A 22,410-nucleotide genomic window follows, 5' to 3' on the forward strand; every position below is an offset into this window, starting at 1 on the left:
TGGCGTCTGCCTCACTTCCTCCCAGCATTCTGTTCTGTTTACTCCACCCACCTATGTTCTAACCTGTCAGACCAATGAAATCAACAGATTGATATATGATATTCCCATATCACTGCGTACTGAGTCTCACTGTGGGGGATGGAGCTCGTGGACTCCTTAGGTACAGCCTGGATTTTCATAAAAGCTTTCTCCCACCTGCAGGTTAAAATCGCTTACATTAACTTCCTGAATCACTGCTATGTAGACACTGAGGTGGAAATGAAGGAGATTTACACAAGTAATCACATGTGGAAGTTGTTTGAGAATTTCCTCGTGGACATCTGCAGGGTGAGGCTTGTGTGTGTGTGTTTAATAATTCCTTTTTTTACTTTGTATTATAAGTGATTCTTATAACTCAAGGTATAGAACTAATTAATTTATTTTCAAATTTATTCTCTAACTTTATAAAGGGCTGCTGTTGTTCTAAGCAGAAAAATTAAAGTAGCGGATAGGTAAAATCCAAGGCGTTTTCTCATTCCAAACCAGTGAGCTCAGTTATTACACATTATGGCCTCCTATTGCAAACTGTATCTCAGTAAAATCTTATATGAATAAAGAGCATAGGGCCTCATGGTGCATTCACTCTTCTCATTATGTGGGTGAGAGAGTAGACAGATAACTTATCTGGGGGCAGTTTGCCTTTAAGGGAAATTGGCTACTCTACTTCCAGTCCCATTTGCTGTTCTTCAAGGCTTCCGACTTGTGGGTACAGGCAGGAAGTTGGATGGATAGACATGTCAGTCTTACCAATTTTATACATCTGTGTTATGTCATGCTACTCAAGCTAAGTTTTCTTCTCTATCTACAATGCAGAATTTGTTTGCTTATTTATTTGCTCTAATTATTTCTTTCTTGGATAAATTCTGACCTATAAATCCTTACCTCTGTCCTGCGATTGATGATCAGTGGGGGGAGGCAGTGGATTTCTCAGTATTCTGGAGTAGGTTTGGTGTCTCATCTCCAGCATCCAACTGTTTTCCAGGCCTGTAACAACACAAGCGACAGGAAACACGCAGACTCGATACTGGAGAAGTACGTCACTGAAATCGTGATGAGCATCGTCACGACCTTCTTCAGCTCTCCCTTCTCAGACCAGAGTACCACTCTGCAGGTGAGTAGTGCCTCTGTGGTGGGGCTTTCCTCTGTGCATCTGCAATCCAGGCCTTCAGTGTGGAGTAGCTGCTATAAATGAGCCACTCTGCAAAGTCAGAATGGAAGGTCGCTTTGTCAGGGACGCTTGGGTGCAGAAGTACGGTTGACCATGATAGCTATAGGCATTGATTCTGGAACCTCCCCTGTCCTCACGGACCGGGGTGCTCAAGTCCTGAGTACTAAATGGTGAGGTGATTGTATAGAATTTACTAGAATTTGCATAAAACCTTCCCACTGCTCCGGTAGACTTTTAAGTCATCTCTAGAGGACTTATAATGAGCTATACCATGCAGCTGCTGTGTGAGTCGTAGGTCTACAATATTGTTCAGGGGCTGAGACAAAAACAAAATGTATGTGAATTCCATACAGACCTGGTCATTTTTCAGATATGTCCAGTCCTTGATTAGTTCTGCAGACAGAGAACCTAAGGATACACAAGACTGACTGTACCTGAAAACATTGAGGTTTGTCCTAAAATTCCAGCTTCTCGTTGGTAATCTCCAAATACCGAGAGCTCTCTTCTAACTGAGAATGATACCCCTCGAATTCCTCAGAAGTGCCTGGTGCCTGAGGTGAGAGGTGGTGTAGTAGATCCCAAGGGCCGCTACCACCCACTCTGCAGCGCAGTTCACGTGGGATTCTCTGAAGCCTTTCCCAACTGTGCAGTCTTGCCAGAGCTTCTGCCACTCACCTTGTCAAAGCCTGAACTCTGTAGATGCAGGGGACATCTTTGCTATCTCAATCGAAAACAGCACTTTTCTTTTTACAACCCACGTCTGAACTGGTCACTACAGCAGGGACCACAGGCCTGTGGTCCAGGCTGCAGAGCGAAAGCAGCCCTCGATTTCTGATAGCCGGAAAGAAAGTCACCATTGTCCTTGCCATGGACTGACAATTGGACCAGGGTGGGTGAGTGAGAGACATGTTATAAAATGTAAGTCTCCAATAAAAATAAATTAAAAAGTAATGTAAATTATCCGAGAGAAGAATGATTCCTAGTCAAATTTGTATAATGGATTTCCATATTCAGTAAGTAGAGACGAATTATTTTAGGACTGGAGAGATGGCTCAGCACTTAAGAGCTTGCACTGTTCGTGCAGGGGACCCAAGTCTGATTCCCAGCCCCCATCAGGTGGCCCCAACACACTGTAACTCTGGCTCTAGGCTGCATAGAGCCCCCATACATATGCTTAAACATAATTACAAATAATAAAAATAATTTTAAAAAGAATTCATGGGCGCTTACCACAGGCTGTAGTGTAGATGGAATTTTGCCTTGAGGTAAACTCAGCCCCGATGCTTCAGCTCGCATCCCCAGCCTTGCTTTCGCATGCCAAGTGGCATCGCCATGATCTCAGCCCTGTGCTGTCTAACCCTAAAGCTAAGTAGGAGCTTTTCAGTACAGTATATTTTTAAGCACTGTTGAGAAACTTAGTTTAGAAATAATTCAACATCAGCAGTTGAGTCACGGAGGAATGTAGGTGCATATTACCTTCGAATGTCTGCATATACTTGAGAAGTGGAGCAGGATCCCATTAGCAGCCAGGCCAATGTGTTTGGACTGCAACACTAAGTGCCAAGCAGGAAAGCTGAATGGGTAGTGAGGCCAGATCTGCTTCCCTTGTAGTATGGAATGTCAATCACCCACGTTGCTCCACATTCCTAGAGCCATTCCTCGCTGGTGAACGTTCCCTGTGCTGGTCCCATAGCCCCCATCCTTCTCTTTTGAAAGGCATGTCTTCTCCCCAGCTAGATCTCCATGCCTTCTCCCTCCCTCCACATATGCCAGGGACAAAAATGATGAACTTGGCATTAGATATTGCACTCTTGAGCTGCCAGCGAAATGTCCAAGAGTCAGCTTGGAAATGTCGAATCCAAGGAGGAAGAGGAGAATTTTGGAGACTTTAGAGCAAAACAGATTGTATTCAAATCTCCATTCTGTCCCATATGAGCTCTTTTAAGACGGAGAGGTCACTGAATTTCCAACGCCCTCCCGCCTCCCATGTCTTCTCTTCCCGTTCTTCTTTCTATTTTGAAATGCAGTCTTATGTAGCCTGCAGCGGCTTCAGACTCACTCTGTCGCCAAGGCTGGCCTTGGATTCCCGCGCCTCCTGCTTCACCTTGTCAAGGGTGCTAGCACCCCTGGCTCAGAACTTCTTTTCTTAGATGCCCACGAGGGCTATGATATCAACGTCCCGTGCTCCTGTGAAGAGAACTGCAGTAGAGTGGTTCAAGCACGACGCCTGTACCAGTCCACATACTGTTGTCCCCCAGACATTGCTGTACCAGTCCACATACTGTTGTCCCCCAGACATTGCTGTACCAGTCCACATACTGTTGTCCCCCAGACATTGCTGTACCAGTCCACATACTGTTGTCCCCCAGACATTGCTGTACCAGTCCACATACTGTTGTCCCCTAGACATTGCTGGCTCCTTTGTTGACTGGTACTTAGCAATTCAATGAGTGAGCACTTGAGTTTCTGAGAGTCAGAAGTTTGGGGATGACCAAAGATTAAAAAGAGACGTAAGTCTTTGCCATAGTGAAGAAGGGATTTCAGCGGGCCTGCGGAGAACATGAATCGTTCAAGGGAGGAGATGAAAGAGGCTAGGGGAAGATGCAGGAAGGGCAGGATTCGGAACTAAGTAGGACCCCTGGACCTGGGAAAGGGGAGGCTTAGGAAGTCGGTGCTGGATGACTAAATCAGTTTCACGTTACAGTGAGGCGCTTGCTTCAGCTCTGTCCCGGTGATGGGAAATGGGATTGCATGTAGCTGCAAAACTGAACTGGAGGCAGCGAGAGAGAGGTGGGCAGAGAGAAGAAGGAAAGGAAAGAAGGAGAAAGGAATGGAGAGGAACCACTCTCCCACTATCCTTCCACAATGCCTCCCTGGCCTATCCAAGCTTCCACCACTTTCAGATAGCACCCCCTTGTGGATAAATCCTACAACTGTCACGATCCCTGTCTCGCTCTTTTTTTTTTTAATTTATTTATTTATTAAGGATTTCTGCCTCGTCCCCACAACCGCTTCCCATTTCCCTCCCCCTCCCCCGATCAAGTCCCCCTCCCTCATCTGCTCGAAGAGCAATCAGGGTTCCCTGACCTGTGGGAAGCCCAAGGACTGCCCACCTCTATCCAGGTCTTGTAAGGTGAGCATCCAAACTGCCTAGGCTCCCACAAAGCCAGTACGTGCAGTAGGATCAAAAACCCACTGCGATTGTTCTTGAATTCTCAGTAATCCTCATTGTCCGCTATGTTCAGCTAGTCCGCACCCATCCAATCAAACAGTAGCCCTGTCTGTCATTTTGACTAAGACATTAAATGAGCTGATGTCACCAGGTTGCCTGTTGCATTTAGCAATTAGGAAACAGCTACTGGTGACCCGTTAGGTCATCTTTTCTATCCCCAGGTATCAGACAGGAACAAGTAGATGGTTCATAAACACTTGTTCAGGTGAGTTGAACAATGGAGGAGCACTTCTCCATGAGTTAGACTTTAAGGTTCTCATCCCAAGTTCAGCATTTACAATAATGCCACTTCCTTCTTCACAGAGTTACACTGAGGCTAGGCAAGACATTTGTAAAGCACTTAGCACAGGGCCTGGCCAGGAGGAAGCACTCGGGGACTCCGGCTTGTCTCGATTGGGCCCCTGTGTAAACTCAGGAGCTAAGAAAAAGCCACCAAACTTAGCTAATTCTAGCTTTCTCTGCCAATTCCTCTGGCTTCCTGCATCCTTGACCTCTGTGAGTAATGTAGCTTCGTGCTGGATGGTGGGAGTGCAGGACAGGATGCGCTTCCTGAAGATTTCAGTCCCAGGTGAACTGAATGGAAGGAACCGGCTGACTCAGCTCCCTCCCGGCCCCCCCTTAGTGCTCTTGGGTAATTTTATCCTCCCCTAGCCATTGTCTTTCATTATAACATTAAGGTAGCTTCCATGTCACATAATTGTCATCCAGGCCTACATGAGATCAGGCCTGACATGCTGGCTTGTATTCTCATACATACTAAAAGGAAGATACGTGAACCACATTTACAGAGGAAACTTAATTTTCTATTAACTCTGTTTCATTTTCTTAAAATGGACTCTTTTCCTCCAGAACGGTTCCTTTTCTTTCATCACAGAAGTTCCTTTAGAATTCCCACTACTTTTCTCCACTGCATCCCCTGGTTTTTAGTGAAGCTGAGTGGCTCATCTGTCACGAACAGATGACTAGACTAGCTCATCACTGACAATTACCTTTGCCTGGTAGATCCAGAGGGCTCATCTGGAGAGAGATAAAATCACCGTCTTAAAAAGCGTTCGGAAAGTCGGCATCTAACTCAGTAGATGTATGCGTTCTCTCACTTTAAAAGGATTACACACTTAGACCTTCACAGAGAGGTCTTCTCATGGAAGGTAGCTCACTTGTACCCAGAGTTAAATGAATACCTATAGACACCGCCCATCTCAGCTGGTAAAGACACTGCCATGAGTAAGAGAGTAGATTCTGGCTAACATCCACTTAGCATTTCGTTTTTGTGAATTAACAGTACAGCTTGTCGGGCCAGTGAGATGGCTCAGTGAGGAAAGACACTTGCCATCATGCCTAGTAACCCAAGGGTGATCCTTAGAGCCTAAATGCTGGACAGAACTGACTTCCCATGGCATGCATGCATGCATATAAGTAAATAATAAAGAAATGTAAAAGATGTTTTAAACGTAAAAATTCTGGCTGAGCTTGGTGACATATGCCTATAGTGCAGCCAGCAGGAGGCTGGGGCAGAAGAATCATGAGTCTAAGGCTAGTCTGGATTCTGCTCTTAGGACATAGTACTTGGAGGAAAGTTTGGGGCAATTGCTATGATCAACCTTATATACTGGATAAAGCTAACACCATGGAGAAATCACTGCCTTCGAGTAATTCAGCTAGTTTGTAGCTGGACAAGGTTACTGCTTTTGGGAGTTTGAGTCCACTACTGATTCTTGTGATCAGAATTAATTAGATAATTAATATCACTTTTAAAATGCGTGAAAATAAGTAGCATCATATTGGTGATAATATGTTGTTGCTTTAAAATAATCCTGAATTTTTCTTGTTATCTAGGTTCTGTATCAGATTTCTGTCACTACAATGAAAAACCTGAAATAATTAAGTTACAAAGAGAAAAATATTGATTTTTTTTCTCCTCATTAGCTTTGAGAAGCTTTCTGTTCACAATCAGGTCCTGGGCTTTGGGCATGAGCATCTGTGGGCCAGACCTATCCATCAGAAAAGCAAAAAAGAGCAAAGAGGAGGTCAAGGTCCAACAATCGCTACCAAGACATTCTTTCAATGTCTGAAGGACCTCTTCCTCGGTCCCACCTTATTCCCGGGGTACCACCTTTTAGGACGTGGCTCTCTGGGGGCTAGTTAATATCTACACTGTTGCAAACAGTTTCTGGAATCCAGCCCCTGCCCTTCTGGAGTCTTCCCACTAGCTTGTGTTTCGGGTCATTGGAGTTTCACACAATCTTTTTGACCTTGTCCCTTCTTACAGACGCGCCAACCTGTCTTTGTGCAACTCCTGCAAGGTGTGTTCAGAGTTTACCACTGCAACTGGTTAATGCCGAGCCAGAAGGCCTCCGTGGAGAGCTGTATCCGGGTGCTCTCTGATGTAGGTAAGGTCCCCAGTCAGCGTGGATACAGTGGAACGCAGATGAATTTCCCGCTGTTTACTGAGCCTCTTGTAAGGAAGGAAGCTGCAAAGCCTGATCCCGTTCTTCTTGATTCCCCAGCCTCTGTCTTTGCCAAGCCAGCGCAGTAAGAACCAGTAAGTCCTTGAAAAATAAGATTCCATAGTTCAAAGTCAGACAGTTCTTGGCAAGTGACAATCCATGAAGATATTCAAGGCCCCGGGAAGTCCCTCATTCAAAGCCTGAGTTTGTTTACTCCAACAGATGCATTTTGCTATATGGAAACTTTCTTCCCATAAAGCACCCATCAGATCCTCAGGAGCACCCTTTCCCACAAATGGTGCCTTGTTTTCCTCTCCCTGTGCAGTAGCTGATCCTCCTTCCTCCCTTCGCTCCCTAACCCCCAAGATTCCCATCCTAAAAGGCAATTATCCTCCCCACCCTTTTTCTTTTTGCGATGCTAAATATTAAACACACCTGTTCCATATTAGGCAAGCACTCTAGCACGGAACTACAACCCAGCCCTTTTGAGAAAAGTTTAAGTGGTACCATCATTGCACATATTTCTGGGATACAGCATGTCCTGGTAATTAGGTCCCCATGTGATGGGAACGTCAGACTTCTTTCTCCTAATTAGTTTGAAATTGTTGGAAAGTTGCTACAAATTATGATTACCCTGTAGATACCCATTATCCTGGGCCTTCTCCCTCTGCCTGAGCTGACCACCTTTCTTCTCCTACTTCTACGGCACCTACTTAAAACAAACTTACAATGTTAACCCTTCCCCACCTTCCATAAGTTCTATGCAAAGGAATAGGCTTCCCACCTCAGGCGAGAAGTCTTGGGACTGAACTAGATCCCCAGACCCCGGCAAACAGCAAGGGCAACTTCTCAGAAAGGGTGTCCTTGGGAATGGATGGGTGCTTTACAGGCAAGAAAGTTTCCATAGTGACCAGGAGATAAACACATGAGTAATTCTGTGTTCTGTGATGTAGCTTTTAGACGAGCAAGGGGTATGTTTGTGAGGGCTCCTTGGGTTGAGTTTTTTAGGTGCTACCTGATTTCCTGTACTCTCATCTTCTCATGTGACAGGTATTGCTCGTGCATGTGTGTGTTTGTGTCTGTGTGTGTGCGCGGGCACGCGTGCGCGTGTGCGCGTGTGTGTTGTGAGAGATTAGGCTGAGAGGGTTCCTGGATGGCCTTCTACTTTCTTCAGACTTGACAGCAGTTTATAGAGACATGACATGCCAATATGTCTGACTGAGCCCTTGCTTCATAAGTTAGTTGATTCAAATTCAAGGAAGCCATTGGCTTGACGGCCATTTACATTTGATTAGAGAGGCTGCACCATTCAAGTCATCTCCATAGCAGTAACAACACAGGGAAAGCCAGAACACAGCTCAGTGGTAGAGAGCTCGCCTCATCTGCACAAGGCCCTGGGTGCAGTCCCCAGAAAGGCAAGGAAACAAAAACCAAAACAGAGTTGATAATTGTGCAAAGTCATAAAAAGAGTCCATCCTATTCACTCCCAAATACCAGTGCTGTGCCCCTGGGCAATGGCCTCCTCTGGACTGACTAAAACTGTATCTGACTGGTGCCCCTTGTGTCTTGTTCAGTTTTAGATAGGTTGGCCAGTGCATGGGTTTTCTTAATTTATTTATTTTTATTTTGTGCACATTGGTGTTTTGCCTTCATGTATGTCTGTGTGAGGGTGTCTTAGAGTTACAGTTGTGAGCTGCCATGTGGATGCTGGGAATTGAACCTGGGTCCTTTGGAAGAACAGTCCAGTGCTCTTAACTGCTGAGCCATCTCTCTGGGTCCCAGTGCACAAGTTTTCTAATAGAGATGAGTGTAAGCCAGGTGTCCTGCTTTTTATTTTTATATTGTATTTTTCTTCCGTGGTTTTCCACTTAACAGAGTAAATTGTTAGGAAGTCATTGACTGGCTGTTGGTTTTTCCCTGTGCATTATGTGTTCTATTGAGATAAAAACGGTCGCTCTCTAGCGCATCCTTCAGAATGCTGCAGCTCTTCTTACAGTTAGATACAGGCAATGGAAGACACTTTATCTCCCGTGTTTTGAAGCACTGAAGACAGGAAATGGTTCCTTTCGTTTGGGGAGAATTCCCCACACAGAAGTGTTCACCTTAGCCTTTTAGGTTAGCTCCTATTTAGTATGACTTTCAGATCCCTGGGGAAGTTATGAAGAAGATGCAGTGGGTTCCCGTGTCCTTCTCATCTTTTCCTCTGTTAGCGACATCTCCTTTGCTAGTGCACATCTTTCAGAAGTTAGAGAGCGACAGTGACACAATTGTCACCAGCTAAAGTCTAGGCTTGATTCAGGTTTTCACTAGTGTTTCCATGACTGCCATTTTTCTGCACCGGGGTACATCCTCACACCTGTCTCACAGGCAGTTGTCAGCTCTCCAGTCTGGTCTGTGACAGGTTCTTGCTTTTTCCTTGTTATTCATGACCTTGACAGTCTTGATAAACATGTACTGGCCAGGTGTACTTCCGAGCGTCCCTGAGGTAGATTTCACTGTTTCCTCATGTTCCTTTTTAGGGAGGGAAGGAAGAGCCTACAGGGCAGATGCTGTTTGTGTCCTGGTCAGCAGAAGTCAGCTTTTATAGGCTGTGATATAGGACAACCGATTTTTTTAAAAAATCTCTGACCTAGCAAGTCCCCTGGATAATTCTTAAGATGTACAAACACGTGGGCATTTGTAGGAAGCCATTTGTTCAAAAAGCAAACTGACATTGAGCTGTCCTATGTCTTCCCCAAGCTTTATCACTTGGAACCGTTTTAGTGTTCACGGTTGCTCCTGTCCCCAGGATTCGCCTTGGGAAATCCTGAACTAAACTACAGTTAAAGGTTGAGCTCCCTCTTCTGTCTTCACCATACCATACATGCTTGCCCATTGGAGGCATGGCAGAATCAGCCCAGTGGCTGCTGAGGATTCAAACCCATATCCTGTCACTCTGAAAGCCGTGGACTCATGAGTTATCTGTCTCTTTTCCAGCCAAAAGCCGGGCCATAGCCATTCCTGTTGACCTGGACAGCCAAGTCAACAACCTCTTCCTGAAGTCCCACAACATTGTGCAAAAAACAGCCATGAACTGGCGGCTATCAGCCCGCAACGCTGCTCGTCGAGACTCTGTTCTGGCAGCTTCTAGAGACTACCGAAATATCATTGAGAGATTGCAGGTAATGTCCGATGCTGAAGAAAGTCGAGATTAACTTGACGATCACAACTATATTTTCTCAAGCCACAAAACATACAAATTCAGTTACCGAGAGAGTTCTGTGAGGCCAGGAGGACAAAGTCATTGGTAAACAAAAGCTCCTTAAGGGGGCCACTCGCCTGGTAGACAACTGACTGAGCAGCAGCTGTATTATTGTCCGAAATCCCCATGGAACCTCCCTATGACCTGGGCTTCCTCCCATCATGACATCCCATCACGACATCCGAGTCTATCAACATTTCTAGGGCCTCTTGAAAGCAGTTTTTTCCTTATCACCCAACTTTAAAGATGCTACTTGACATTAATTCTGCTGCCCTCTGTTGGTCAATGCAGCCTCAGAGGTGCACTTAATTTCCTAGGAGGTAAATTCAAGCTACTAAACCATGGGAAAGATGTCAGTACCATGTTATAGCAGAGTGTGAACTAGAGTGTTTGGTAATGGCTGTCCTTGGAAAACACATGTCCTTGAACGGTGCCAGAGATGTAGTATAGTGAGCACTCGGGCTTCTTTACAATAACTAAGGTTACTGCTATGGAGAAATGTTACTTTCCTTTGGAGAAGTAATTAAGTCACTGTGAGGGTCCATAATTGACATAAAAACAAATAAATTCATCGATTGGTCCATCAGCCCTGGGTGCTGGTGATGTGCAGTGGTGAGAAAACCCCTAAGTGATCTCCCCCTTTTCAGAGATCTCCAGATTTGGAGGAGACAAGGCCATTAATCGGCTGATTACACATGTAAAACAGAAGACCTAATCTTGACTGTGGTTAGGGTAGGAGATGAGGGATGCTTGGCTGAGGAAGTAACATTGAGACAAGATCAGATTTAAAGAGGCAAAGAGTAGGAAACATCCTTTATAAAGACTATTGTACAGAACACATGAGGTGTACGACTTCCGCCCTAAGAGGCCTATAGAGCTTCCGGGGCAAGATAAGGATTGAGGTCCTTCCTGTGGTAAAGGCATTCCTAAGCAAATGTAACTTTGATTCCGAAGGACCATTTCCTGACTTTCTGTGCTTTTGGAAAGGTGAGGAATAACAGACTCAACACTCTGATCAGATAATATTTTTCTGGACAGCAAGGTCCATGTCAGTTATCTGCAAACACATTAGTTTTTTGCCTCGTAGATTGAGTAAGTCTATCCTGGGAAACGGAGTAGATGGCATAGGTAGGTCATTACTTGCTGTGTAGACTTGTCAGTGCTTGAAAAGGTCTGGTCTTGCAGTTAGACATTATCCCCGAGTTCCTGTCATCATTAGATGCCCTCGTGCAGCAAAACTTGTGATAAGGACAGCTCTTGCCAGTTAACCATGTCTATAATTAATTCTCATCTAGACGCTTGCTCCCGCGACATTTGCGCCTTCCCCAGCTCATTGCTTTGGCATCTTCGTTGCTCGCTCTCGCTCTCTCTCTCTCTCTCTCTCTCTCTCTTTCTCTCTCTGTCTCTCTCTTGCTGTCACTCCCACTTTCTCCTCTCTCTTGCTCTTCCTCTCTTACTGCTAAATGTCATACATTTGAAAATACAATGCAAACAAATTTCAGTGTAAAGTCCAGACTTCTCAAAAGATGCAAGATTTCATGCAATATGTTTATCCAGTTTTCGAGAATTACTTGCATGCCATGTCAGCGCTTTCATTTGGGTTGGACTTGGGACCAGTAGGGTGTGAAGAAAAGGGGGATAGAGGAGGAAAGAATTGTCCCCAAAAGGCATACTCTTAGGGAAGCTAGTGAGAACCTCTTCTTCACTCCCATGAAAGTCATATGAGTTAGAGAATCTGTGTCCTGATTTCTTACAGTTTTTGTTGGAAACCCCTTCCTCCCACCCAGGAAAAATTTTCTAATCTTACATCCCTTTCTGTGTGTCCTAAACATTATTGAGCTGTTATCGTTACATGGAGTCTCTTAAACATAAGCTAAGACTATCTTTATGTGGTTTAATTTTTGTTACTGGATAAAATACCTTTTAATTCCTTTTTTGAAACCCTCAACAGGTTAAAGTATTGAAGTGAGGCATCTCTTCCCATGCAAATCCCCTTGTGTTGTGTTGTCCCGGTCTTAGCATGCTGCCAGTTAAACTCTGACTTGGCAGGCCCTGGGACAGGCTACAAGCCATGGCACAGGCTGCTGCATCTTTTGAAGATGATTCCTTGTCTGTTTCCTATCATTTGCCTTTAAATGGTGTTTGTTGTGTTGGGTTGGCAGCCCTTTCAACTTCTCTCTGTTTTCCTTTCCTACAGCTGTGTGTTTTGCATTTGAAGACCATCATGCTATCAGGGTACATGTATTTAGCATGTTGATACAGCATGTTCATTCATTTGTGTGCTCATGTTTATATAACTTTATTGTGTAAATGCTGCTCATTGTAAAGAATCAGACAGCACTAGTAACTATGTGGAAGGATATTAAAATCCCATGTGATCCCACCGCCCAGAGAAACCCAGTGGTGGTGGATTAGTAGTATGTATTTTTTAGAAATGGATATTGTTCTTGAAAACAGTGTCACAGAATCCATACTGTTCCCTGACTATTTTAAACTCATACTGTAGACATCTTTTCACATCCTTAAACTTGTTTTTGGGTTTTGTACTTACAAATATGCGGGCTGGCCCTTGAGTAGCCTAAAATTGTCTCAGATGAAGGGGTGGAGAAAGTGTTGATTTGTTTGTCCTTTGTTTTCTGGATTGGGAGGCAATGCTTCTGGTACCCAGGGGACAGTGTCTGATAACTGCAAGTAATGGGAAGCAGTACGAAAGCTAAGCTAACACAGCCTAGCCCATGCCACATGTGTAGGCAGAGATAGTGTCTCACCTTATTAGCCAGCTTCTGTCTGAGCTGCTGACCAAGTGATGCTTTCCTTCCAGGACATCGTGTCTGCCCTGGAGGACCGGCTCAGGCCCCTGGTCCAGGCCGAGTTGTCTGTGCTTGTGGATGTTCTACACAGACCAGAACTGCTTTTCCCTGAGAACACAGATGCCAGGAGGAAATGTGAGAGTGGCGGTTTCATTTGCAAGTAAGCAGCCTCCCTTCCGGAGTGGTCAGTAGCCAGAAAGGCCTGATGACCAGTCCGAGCCCCCCGTTCTGGAGGAGGAGCCACTGGCCAGTTTTTAACTTTGTGGATTCAAGTCAGATACTAGAGCCCTGTTCTGACCGTCCCAAAGTAAACTTGTCTATTAGATCCTATTTACTGAGACTCCCCGCCAATTTGAATTGCATGCCTGTTCATGTTTTTCTCCAGTCAACAAGTTGGGAGCAAATACCTACCATGTGTAGTACAAGCAAACAAAATGTCTTGACCCTCCAGGCCCTCAAAAGTCTTGGACCTCCCATCACCTCGCTATCATTTCCTAACATTTTAGCTTCTCAGTTTATTCCATGGGGCATAATCTGAAAAGAAACCGGTGGTTTTATGACAAGACATCCTCACTTGATTTTCACTGTAAGATTAGTTGTCTAGCTTGAAGGTGGGCTCTGCCCTAGGAGCTCCTCTGAAGACGAGACTATGGATACAGAAAGTGTGTGTGTTGCCCAGCCACCAACTTCATGAGGTTTTTAAAAATATTCTATTGGCATATATCAGCAGCAATCCTCAACGGAGAAACAGGCACACTTATGAGTAGGGCTCTGTCTGCTTTCTCTGCTTGGTATTTCTCCAGAGACTGTGGCCAGCTCCTGCCTTCTCAGCCTGTCATCTGTCCCCAGCCAGCAGGTGTCGCCTGTGAGACATAGCTGCTGACTCGTTCTTAAGCGCATGGATGTCTTGAAGTGTATTTAAAGTTGGAGCCCTTAAGAAAACTTGCTCTTTACCTGACTAGTTCAATCAAGTTTCTCATGCAAGGTCTTTAGCTGTAGGATTTTTTCCGGACGTGACCTGTGCCTTTCTTTCATTCAGGCTAATAAAGCATACCAAGCAGCTACTAGAGGAGAATGAAGAGAAGCTGTGCATTAAAGTCTTACAGACCCTCAGGGAAATGATGACCAAAGATAGAGGCTATGGAGAAAAGGTACTGCGTTTGATTTTCACATTTAAATTACACTGTAGAATTAAACTTAAGGTTTGAGAGTGTTTGGAATCCCCTTAGTTACTTGCTGATAGTTTAATTTTTTTTAAGCTGTTTCTCCTGTCTCTAAAGGTAACTGAATCATATGACTGTCTTCCTGCAAGTCAAATATTATTAGTTGTCTCTCATACACTACTCACAAAATAACCCAACATCAAGGAAACACTTGTAGGATCTTTCCCACTGAACTTCCCAGTGAGGCATAATCCTCTTATGTATCAGTCTGGGTGCCTGAATTTTAAGTTCCAGCTAAGCATACCTGTGGGGTGACTTACCTCTTTCTGATGCCGTGTTACACAATCCTTCCAGCACCTCAAGAAACTCCATCCAGTTCTAACTGGAAGGAAGACAGGCAAGTATGTCACCACTTCTGATTGAGATTGTGAAATAGACAATCCCCATGACCTGACACTTCTTGGTATATGGAGAGAGCAGGCTTATGGTGCGTGTCTCACGAAGGGCACAGTGTGGCAAGAATAATCCCAGTGCTTCTTCTCATCTCTAGCAAAGAACCTTGAGCATCAGTCTCAATTCCAACAGCCTTTATCAAATAGTTACTCGCACCCACTAATTGTCAGCTAGCCATTTTTACCAGTGGTTCCTGGTCTCATTGGCCTGTCGGAATACCCAGTAACTCACTGGTTGGCTCTGAGAAAGAGCCTGGGTAATTAAACCACGACTTTCCCTCTAAGAATGACCAAATCATCAGAAGTATAACAGACTGCTGAAGTCTTGCTTTTTAGCCTAACCATGGTCTCTCATTAATGTCAGCTTACTTAACAGACAAGGCTCCCTGGATAAGAAAAAGAAAACAGAAAAATGTGCAGTTTTACTGTACTGAATATCCCTCCACCATCCTGAGATCACTAGGCTTTTAAATATCAAGCTAGCCAAGGCTAAAGCCCATTTGGTAAATGCCTACCTAGAATGCATAAAACCCTGGTTTTGACATACACTATGCTTCCTTAAACTGGATGTAGTGTATGTGCCTGTAATCCTGGCACTAGGGAGGTGGAGGCAGGGTGATCCAAAGTTCAAGGTCATGATTGGTGACATAAAGTGTTCTAGGCACAGCCTGGGATACATGAATTCCTGACTCAAAACCAACCCAACAAAAGAACCATATGTACACGTCATTCTAAATGTTTATGTAAAGGTGAATACTTGGTCATGGAATCAGGATTTTGTGGACAAAAACTAATAGGAAGAAGCGTATAAATATAAATAGTAGGTGCAGAGAGCCTTAGTCCGGTGAGAAATGATGCCTTGATAGTGTAGACACACACACACGGGCAGGTTTTCATGAAAAGAAAGGGAAAAGAGAGGGAAGAGAAAAGCCAAGGGCAGCTTAGGGATAGGGGATAGATAGAGAAAGATGGATGGACAGATGTCAGGAAGTAAGAGATGGCCAGAGTCTAGAAGAGTTTCCTGGGCCTCTGTTCGCTTTCCTTTGTAGCTGGTGAAGAAATTAGCCACCCCCAATCTCAGAGACTGACATCTCTTTCTAGACTGCTTGGGACTGTCATCCCCACTTCTGGAAAATGCAGACACTGTAAACGAGATTGGGAAGACCACAAAACCAAGGAAGATGTTCTAGGCACCTGCGGTAGACTTGAAACTCCTGGCCCTGGTGCTCTAGCTAACTAAAAATGCTACTTAGCCATCTGTATATATAGCACTATGAAATGGGCAGAGGGCATGAAAGGGTTCCCACTTCCCTCAGTCTGACAGTCGATAATAACTTTGTCTCACCAAGGTTCTTTGATATTTCTGATGGCCACTGCTTGTCCTTGCTGAGTTGAAGAAACACGACCCATTAACGGGCCAACATTTTCAAGGGCAGAAAAATCTCACAGCCAAAGAACTAACCTTCTTTTCTCAAGGAAACCAGGTTGGCTGGGTTTTTCTAAACGGGGTTGTCCTTGGCCTGGTGCTGAGAACACTCCCATGCTTTCGTCTCGGTTTTCCTCCTGGTTGCCCCTTGTGTGGAATATTCCCATGGCTGGCACCTTCCCGAGCATATTTGATACTGTCCTTCCTTCCTGCCCTTTCTTGAGTCTCCATTGCCACAGGATGAGATCTAGAAGAGGTCTCAGGCTTTGCCTCATCAACCTTCCCTTGAGCATAAGCACCTGGGCTGGGATGACGTATCTGCCGAAGGTCACATGCAGAATCTGAATGGGATCAAGCCTAGAACCCCAGTTTCCCACATCCCAGTTATATCCTTTCCCACCTCTCTCACGCTGTATCTTCCAGTGTGGGTCTCTTTCTCTAAGCTGTAGTCCCTATGGATAGAGAAGCTTTGCGTGCTTTTGCTCATCTCGGTGTTTTCATTCAACTTCAGGACTTATCAAGGTCATATATGACAAGGAAATTTGAAACAATTCCTTACTATTATCTGCTAAAAAAAAAGTGTTCTTATATGGATCTACTTTCATAAAGGGGAACAGAGACCATTGAAAAGTATGACTCAGATTACCAAGTAGATTAAAATATACTAAAATCTCTCAAAAGCTGACATACTTTTTAATCACCAGATATAAAATCTCCTGGCCTATGTAGAGTGTTCCAGCACAGAATAAGACCTTATTCCCCCACCCCAAACCAAACCAAGCAAAATAATAATAATAATAATAATAATAATAATAATAATAATAAACCAACCCAGATAACAAAGTGTCAGTTCCATACAAGGACAGAGCCCTGTGACCTAGGGCCCTCCCCCAAGGTCTTACCACCTGCCAGCATGTCACCAGTGAGGTCCAACTTCCTAGTGTGCCAACTACAAGGGTAGATGCAAACCCTCTCCAACCCATATCAAGCACTCAGGAATTAAAGGAGCAATTAATCTTCACCTGTTATGTCCCTGAATGCAAAGAACCAACAGTGTGTGTTATTCATGCTGTTAAATATAAAAATAAAGAATATTTGAAAAATTATCACAAAATGGTATTGAAGTACATCTTGGTATAAAGCTGACAGTATCTTGTATCCTGTATCTTCAAAGAGATCAGACTTTAGAATGATAACCAGGACTGTGTAAATATGAATATACATATGAAATGCCCACTAAAGTCTGCTTTGAATCATTTTGCCTGTGGTTAAAAAAAATAAGGTAACATCTCCATGGCTAGGAATCTTAAAGATTTCTCTGAATCTTTCTATAGCTCACAGAAAATCTTCAAACCCCTTGATCCTGCTTGAAAAAGTAACAAAGTTTTCTTAAGTGTTGGCCTCTCACTGTTCATTGTAGGTTTTTATTATGCTGATCTTGGTTTATATTATCATTCAAAGAGCTTTGAAAGAAATTCAGAGTCCAAAAACTGTGTAAAAGGATATTTCAGAACTTATTTGACATCCCACTTGCCCTTCTGAATAATCCCTGTTTTCGTTCTAGAGAGAGCACCCCAGGTAATGCCAGGGTTTTTATTCTTACCAATTGTTGGTTCTCTGCTAACCATGGAAGCTTCTTGGTTCTAGATGAGTAGAGTGTTGACCTTTCCAGTTACTAGCATTTCTGACAAACTCTTTACTTTTCAAAATGGAATGTGACAGAGCTTCTGCGCATTAGCCGGCTATCCTTAGATTAATGTAACTGAGATTATTCTCTCATGATTTTTTAATTCCCCTGCAGTTAATGCCAATAGATCCAATGTTACTAATCCAACTGTGGCAAATGGTGACTATCGCTCACCCACACTCCAGGGTTATGAGATATGTTGGTCTCTGCCCCCTGAAATTAATCCCAGATCTGACTGAGCCCAACTGCAGTGTGGGCTCCTGACTCCCAGTAAAGCAGTCAAATGAGTTTATAGTACTCTAGGCTTCTATCCTGTCCCTCCCTCTCTGCTTCTGAAAAACAAAGCTCAGGGAGCTGGCTCTCAGTCCCACTCAGTTCAAGATCTCATGTTTACAAGCAAGGACAAGACTGTCTTAAATCTTGGATGACAGACTCGTGAGGTTTGTTGCCCAGTGTGTGAATGAAGCGTGGCACATGCTGCGTATTCTGTTCCAGAGCAGACGTCATTCCAAGCTGTGGCCGTGACCACACTGCCTAAACTCCTTCAAATGGCCACTGTCTAGCAGCACTGAAGGTGACATGGTTGAGCATAAGCATACTTTTACAATTTTCTAACATTTAGATTCTTGTGTTTTGCTTCCTAACAAATCTCTTTTTCTCCCCTCCTTTCTTCTTTTCCAGCAAATTTCCATTGATGAAGTGGAAAATGCCGAGGTCCTAATTTTGTTGTTTTTGTTTTGTTTTGTTTTGTTTTTAATGTCCCATGGTGATGTCTCCATGCTACCCTTCCAGTTAGCCTTGTATCGTGTCCTCTGGTCTCTGCGTTTAGCGTCTGGCTTTGTGGAGTGTGCCTTCTGGAGTGAGCAGGGTTGGTCCTGTCTGTGTTAGTATTTTCCTCCAGAATGTTTGTCATTTGTCCTTGGATATCCCACCATTCATCCAGGTAGAGTTTCTAAGCTGTGACAAGGTTTCTGTTATTGCCTGGGTCCCTTAACTTAGGCTTGAAGCTAACTCTTGATGTTAACGCGAAGGAACATTGCTTTGTGTTAAGCATTTGACATAACGAGAGAGAATAGATTGACATGGTTGGGAAGTTAAACTACAACAACAAAACACCAGTCCCACTACTCTGTTGCTGTTTGTGTTGAAAGGCATTACGTGGTGTGGGTGGGGGTGTCACATAAATATTTTCATAAGTCATTGTGAATCCATCCCTGTAGCCATGGTTTTCTTCTGCAAGAACTTCCAGTAGGTGCAGAAATGAAGATGCCAATCGTTGCTTCCTATACTGGCCTGTCAAGTGGCCCTTATAGTACTGTCCTAGAAACATTGGTACATGAGTGGATTGAAGACTTCCTACCTCTTGCTTGTTCTGTACATTTTCAATAGCCTTAGTGTTTTTAGGCTGTGATATGCAGTTGGTAGGGGTACCAGCAAGATAAAAAAAATGATTTGGAGAAAATGTGTGTGTGTGTGTGTGTGTGTGTGTGTGTGTGTGTGTGTGAGAGAGAGAGAGAGAGAGAGAGAGAGAGAGAGAAATATACATGCACACACATATGTGGTTTTATTGCCTGGTGCATAGAGCACATGGGATAAAATTATATTTGATTTTTTTTGTTAGGCTAGTTAATTAATACCTTAATTTAGATGGAATGAAGCTACCAGATTAGACATGTTCTCCAGTATCTTTTCACTTTAATACACTGTTGTTGAAAATTCTTAATAAATGGCTTAGATACACCTAAGGAAAGTTAAGATACGCCACAGACAACACAAGTGGTTATAAATTTGAACTGGCTGCCTCAGGAATGGCATTCTGAGAGGCAAATGGCCACTCAGCCCACCCAGCTAGAGCATGGCCAGCCAGGGCTTACACGTGGCCCGTTTAGCTCCATAGAGTTCTCTATGATGAATGCGCTGTGAACACATTTGTCTTTGCTGTAATCAGGCACAATTATTATGCCTGCACTTGAAGCAGATGTGCTTGTCGGATGGCAGAGGGGTGAAGAGAGGCGGACTCCTGAAAGCCTCCTTCACTGCCTGTAGCACAGTTGTCTTTTCTTGTTTCCTATGTAGTTTTCCCATTTCTGAATTGTTTCCATGCTAGGAGGTCGCTGTGGGCTGAACTTGGTGTGCTGGCCCCTTCAGTACTCCTGTTTCTACCTAGAGTTATGAAGGCATCCCTTTAAATTTCTCTCCCTGAGCTACTGAAACTGAATTTCTATTTGCTTAGGTATAGACTAAGTCAGGGAAAGAAAACCCTCCCTCCTCGGAGTCTAAGTAGCGTTATTAAGACACTGTTTGCACCATAGTGATCAGTTGATGTGTTTGCTTGCTCAAGATACAACTTGGTTCTCCTGGCTAGGACTTTATTGCTTGCTTATGGAAAGACTCCACAGTTGGAGCAGGTGTGTTTATAATTATACTCTAGGAAATAGAATACTGTCTGTTTATAAAGGAAGAATGTTCTGGCAGGCACTTAGATTCTTTGAAAATTCCCTGAGGAAGCAACTGTGGCTCCCCTCTGCGTAGTTACCCCTGGCAACAGTCAGAACCCTGGGACACCAACACCCTGTCCCTGGTCCCTCAGGCTATTGGCTCTGGCCCTCTACTCAGAGATGACTGATTGGCCTTTATTATCAGCCCATTCTGGAAACCACCACAGCTCCTGTGGAGCACGCCCCCCACCCCTCAACCTTTCACCAGAGTCTGCTAGTGGAAGCCAGCATCCATAGCTGAGCTTCTACAGAAGTTTAATGAGAGCTCCTGCCTGCTCAGCCCTGAATCCCAAATGTGGGGGGTGGGGGGGAGTATTAGGCATGCCTGGTCACTTCATCTCCTCATCAGTGAAGAGCCGCTGCTTTTTGGTGATAAAGGCCAGTTGAGCATGCCAGGAAATGGTTGCTGCAAGCAACGTAGGAAAAAAGAAAAAATCCAAGCTTCTCCATCCATGTCAGACCTCTGGAGAAGAGGGTAAAAGAAGGGCAGAGTCATAGATTCCTCATAAGGCACGTGCATTGTATGGGCCCTTCCCATCTGCCTGCTAGAGTAAAATTGCATTTGACACCAGAAATAGGAGGGTATTGGTGTTTGTGTTTCTGTTTCTTAGCAAGTAAAGAGGCAGTTTCCATCCTTACCCCTGACTCGGTCTTGTCTACCAGAGATAGGAAAAACAGGGGGTGAAGGGCAGGAAAAGGAAACTTCCTGAGCTATGTCAAGCTTGATGGATTGTTACATGTATGTACTTGTGCACCCCCCTCATCAAGATATAGAAAGCTCCATCACTGGTCATAAATGGCACCAGCTGATGCTAAAGATGTAAACCTGTTAGGTTACAGCCATCGTGTTAATGGCTGGACACAGCGTGACCCCAGATGCACACAGTATTTTCCCTGCTGAGATTTGCTAGAGAGCCTGTACAAGTTAACATAAAAATTACTCCAGTCTGTCACAAAACATGATAGAAATTCCCTGGAGTTATGGGCAAATGTCATCTGGAGATATTCCCTAAGCCAGAAGGTCAAGTAGTCACTTCAGAGGTCAGGTAAAACTTCGTAGCCTCAAGGCAGGATAGCACCCACTTTTCTAAACTAGGAAGTGCCATTAGCTGTTGAGAACACGCTAGGAGTTCAGGTGGAAGTCGGGACTAACAGAGTGGTCCACCTAGGTTTCCTCATTGTGCCCTTGAAAAGGAGTTGGGTGTGCACTGACGTTCTCTGGACGTGCCTACTAGTTTCCATTTGAGATGTGATCTGCTCTGAATTAATGTCACTCCAGGCCTCTGGTGACAGCGAGCAACTTTGCTTTCCTGTACTGCAAAATGAAAAAAATACTAGACAGACATTTCGTGTCACCCAGGGTAGCTGTAACCTGGTTTTATTTTTATTGTGCCCTTAGCTTCTCTCACCTCCAGCTCCTCCTACAAGCCAGTGATGCCACAGACAAGAAACTTTGTAAACTTGAGGATGTGCGAAGGCTGGGGCGGGGGGGGGGGGGGGGGGGGGGGGGGGACAGAGAAGCACAGAAATTGTTAGATTTCACCTTCAGGGGGCGTGCTCGTGACGTCCAACCCCGGTGGAGGCGTCCTACTTTTTTACATTGCTGTGAACTGCTGAGTTGGGCATCTGCCAACATTCAGGCAGCCGTTACATAAGACCTTTCTTTTTTTTCCTGGAATTTAGGCTCACTGCTGATGTGCGACCTTCAGCAGTAATTGCCAATAAGTGCAGCAGGAGTGTTTCCTCTTAGACACTGGCAACCACAGAGCAATCTCTCCTCACAGCACACTGAAACCGCTGCAGAGTCTGCTCAGGGCTTCTTCTTTTGGATTTCTTTTCTTTCTTTCTTTCCTTCCTTCCTTTCTTTCTTTCTTTCTTTCTTCCTTCTTTTCTTTCTTTCCTTCATTCTTTTCAATGCTGAGATTATTATTCCAGAATATCTGAAGTGGTGTAATGGAGTCAAACCAGATTGCATTTTTAAATAATGGACCACACTAGTGAGTTCTGATGAAGTCTCTCTGTAAGATATGCATCAGACTACATGGGTGGAGCCATATAATTTTTAAGTTATTTTTGTTTCTAAAAGCAAATACAGTTAAAAAGAGAATTGTATTTGCAGATGTGAATATTTAAAATTGTTCTTGTAAATGCTAGAAAACTTCTATTCTGGGCTCAGTTTTCTTAAAGCTTTCTTTTCTCTTAATAAGGGGTTGCAGAAACTGATAAAAGATGGGGCCTGGTTAACAT

The 22,410-nt window shown here is 44.2% G+C and overlaps 1 protein-coding gene across 12 annotated transcripts in view; it reads left to right on the plus strand.

Moving 5' to 3' along the window:
- Positions 1–22,410, plus strand: part of Itpr1 (inositol 1,4,5-trisphosphate receptor type 1) — a 339,707-nt gene that overhangs the window by 197,021 nt on the left and 120,276 nt on the right. For 9 of the 12 annotated variants that reach the window (XM_041641645.1, XM_041641653.1, XM_041641659.1 and 6 more), the window contains 7 exons: positions 202–327; positions 1,022–1,150; positions 6,709–6,829; positions 9,863–10,047; positions 12,949–13,097; positions 13,977–14,088; positions 18,347–18,379. In XM_041641645.1, the coding sequence (XP_041497579.1) occupies positions 202–327; positions 1,022–1,150; positions 6,709–6,829; positions 9,863–10,047; positions 12,949–13,097; positions 13,977–14,088; positions 18,347–18,379 (855 nt within the window). The remainder of the gene's footprint in view (positions 1–201; positions 328–1,021; positions 1,151–6,708; positions 6,830–9,862; positions 10,048–12,948; positions 13,098–13,976; positions 14,089–18,346; positions 18,380–22,410) is intronic. The other 3 variants (XM_041641709.1, XM_041641719.1, XM_041641737.1) reach the window with 1 other exon arrangement.

The sequence above is a fragment of the Microtus oregoni genome, unplaced genomic scaffold, assembly GCF_018167655.1.
Source record: "Microtus oregoni isolate MIOR12 unplaced genomic scaffold, Mior012 000002F_ref0000024, whole genome shotgun sequence".
NCBI classification, from domain to species: Eukaryota; Metazoa; Chordata; class Mammalia; order Rodentia; family Cricetidae; genus Microtus; species Microtus oregoni.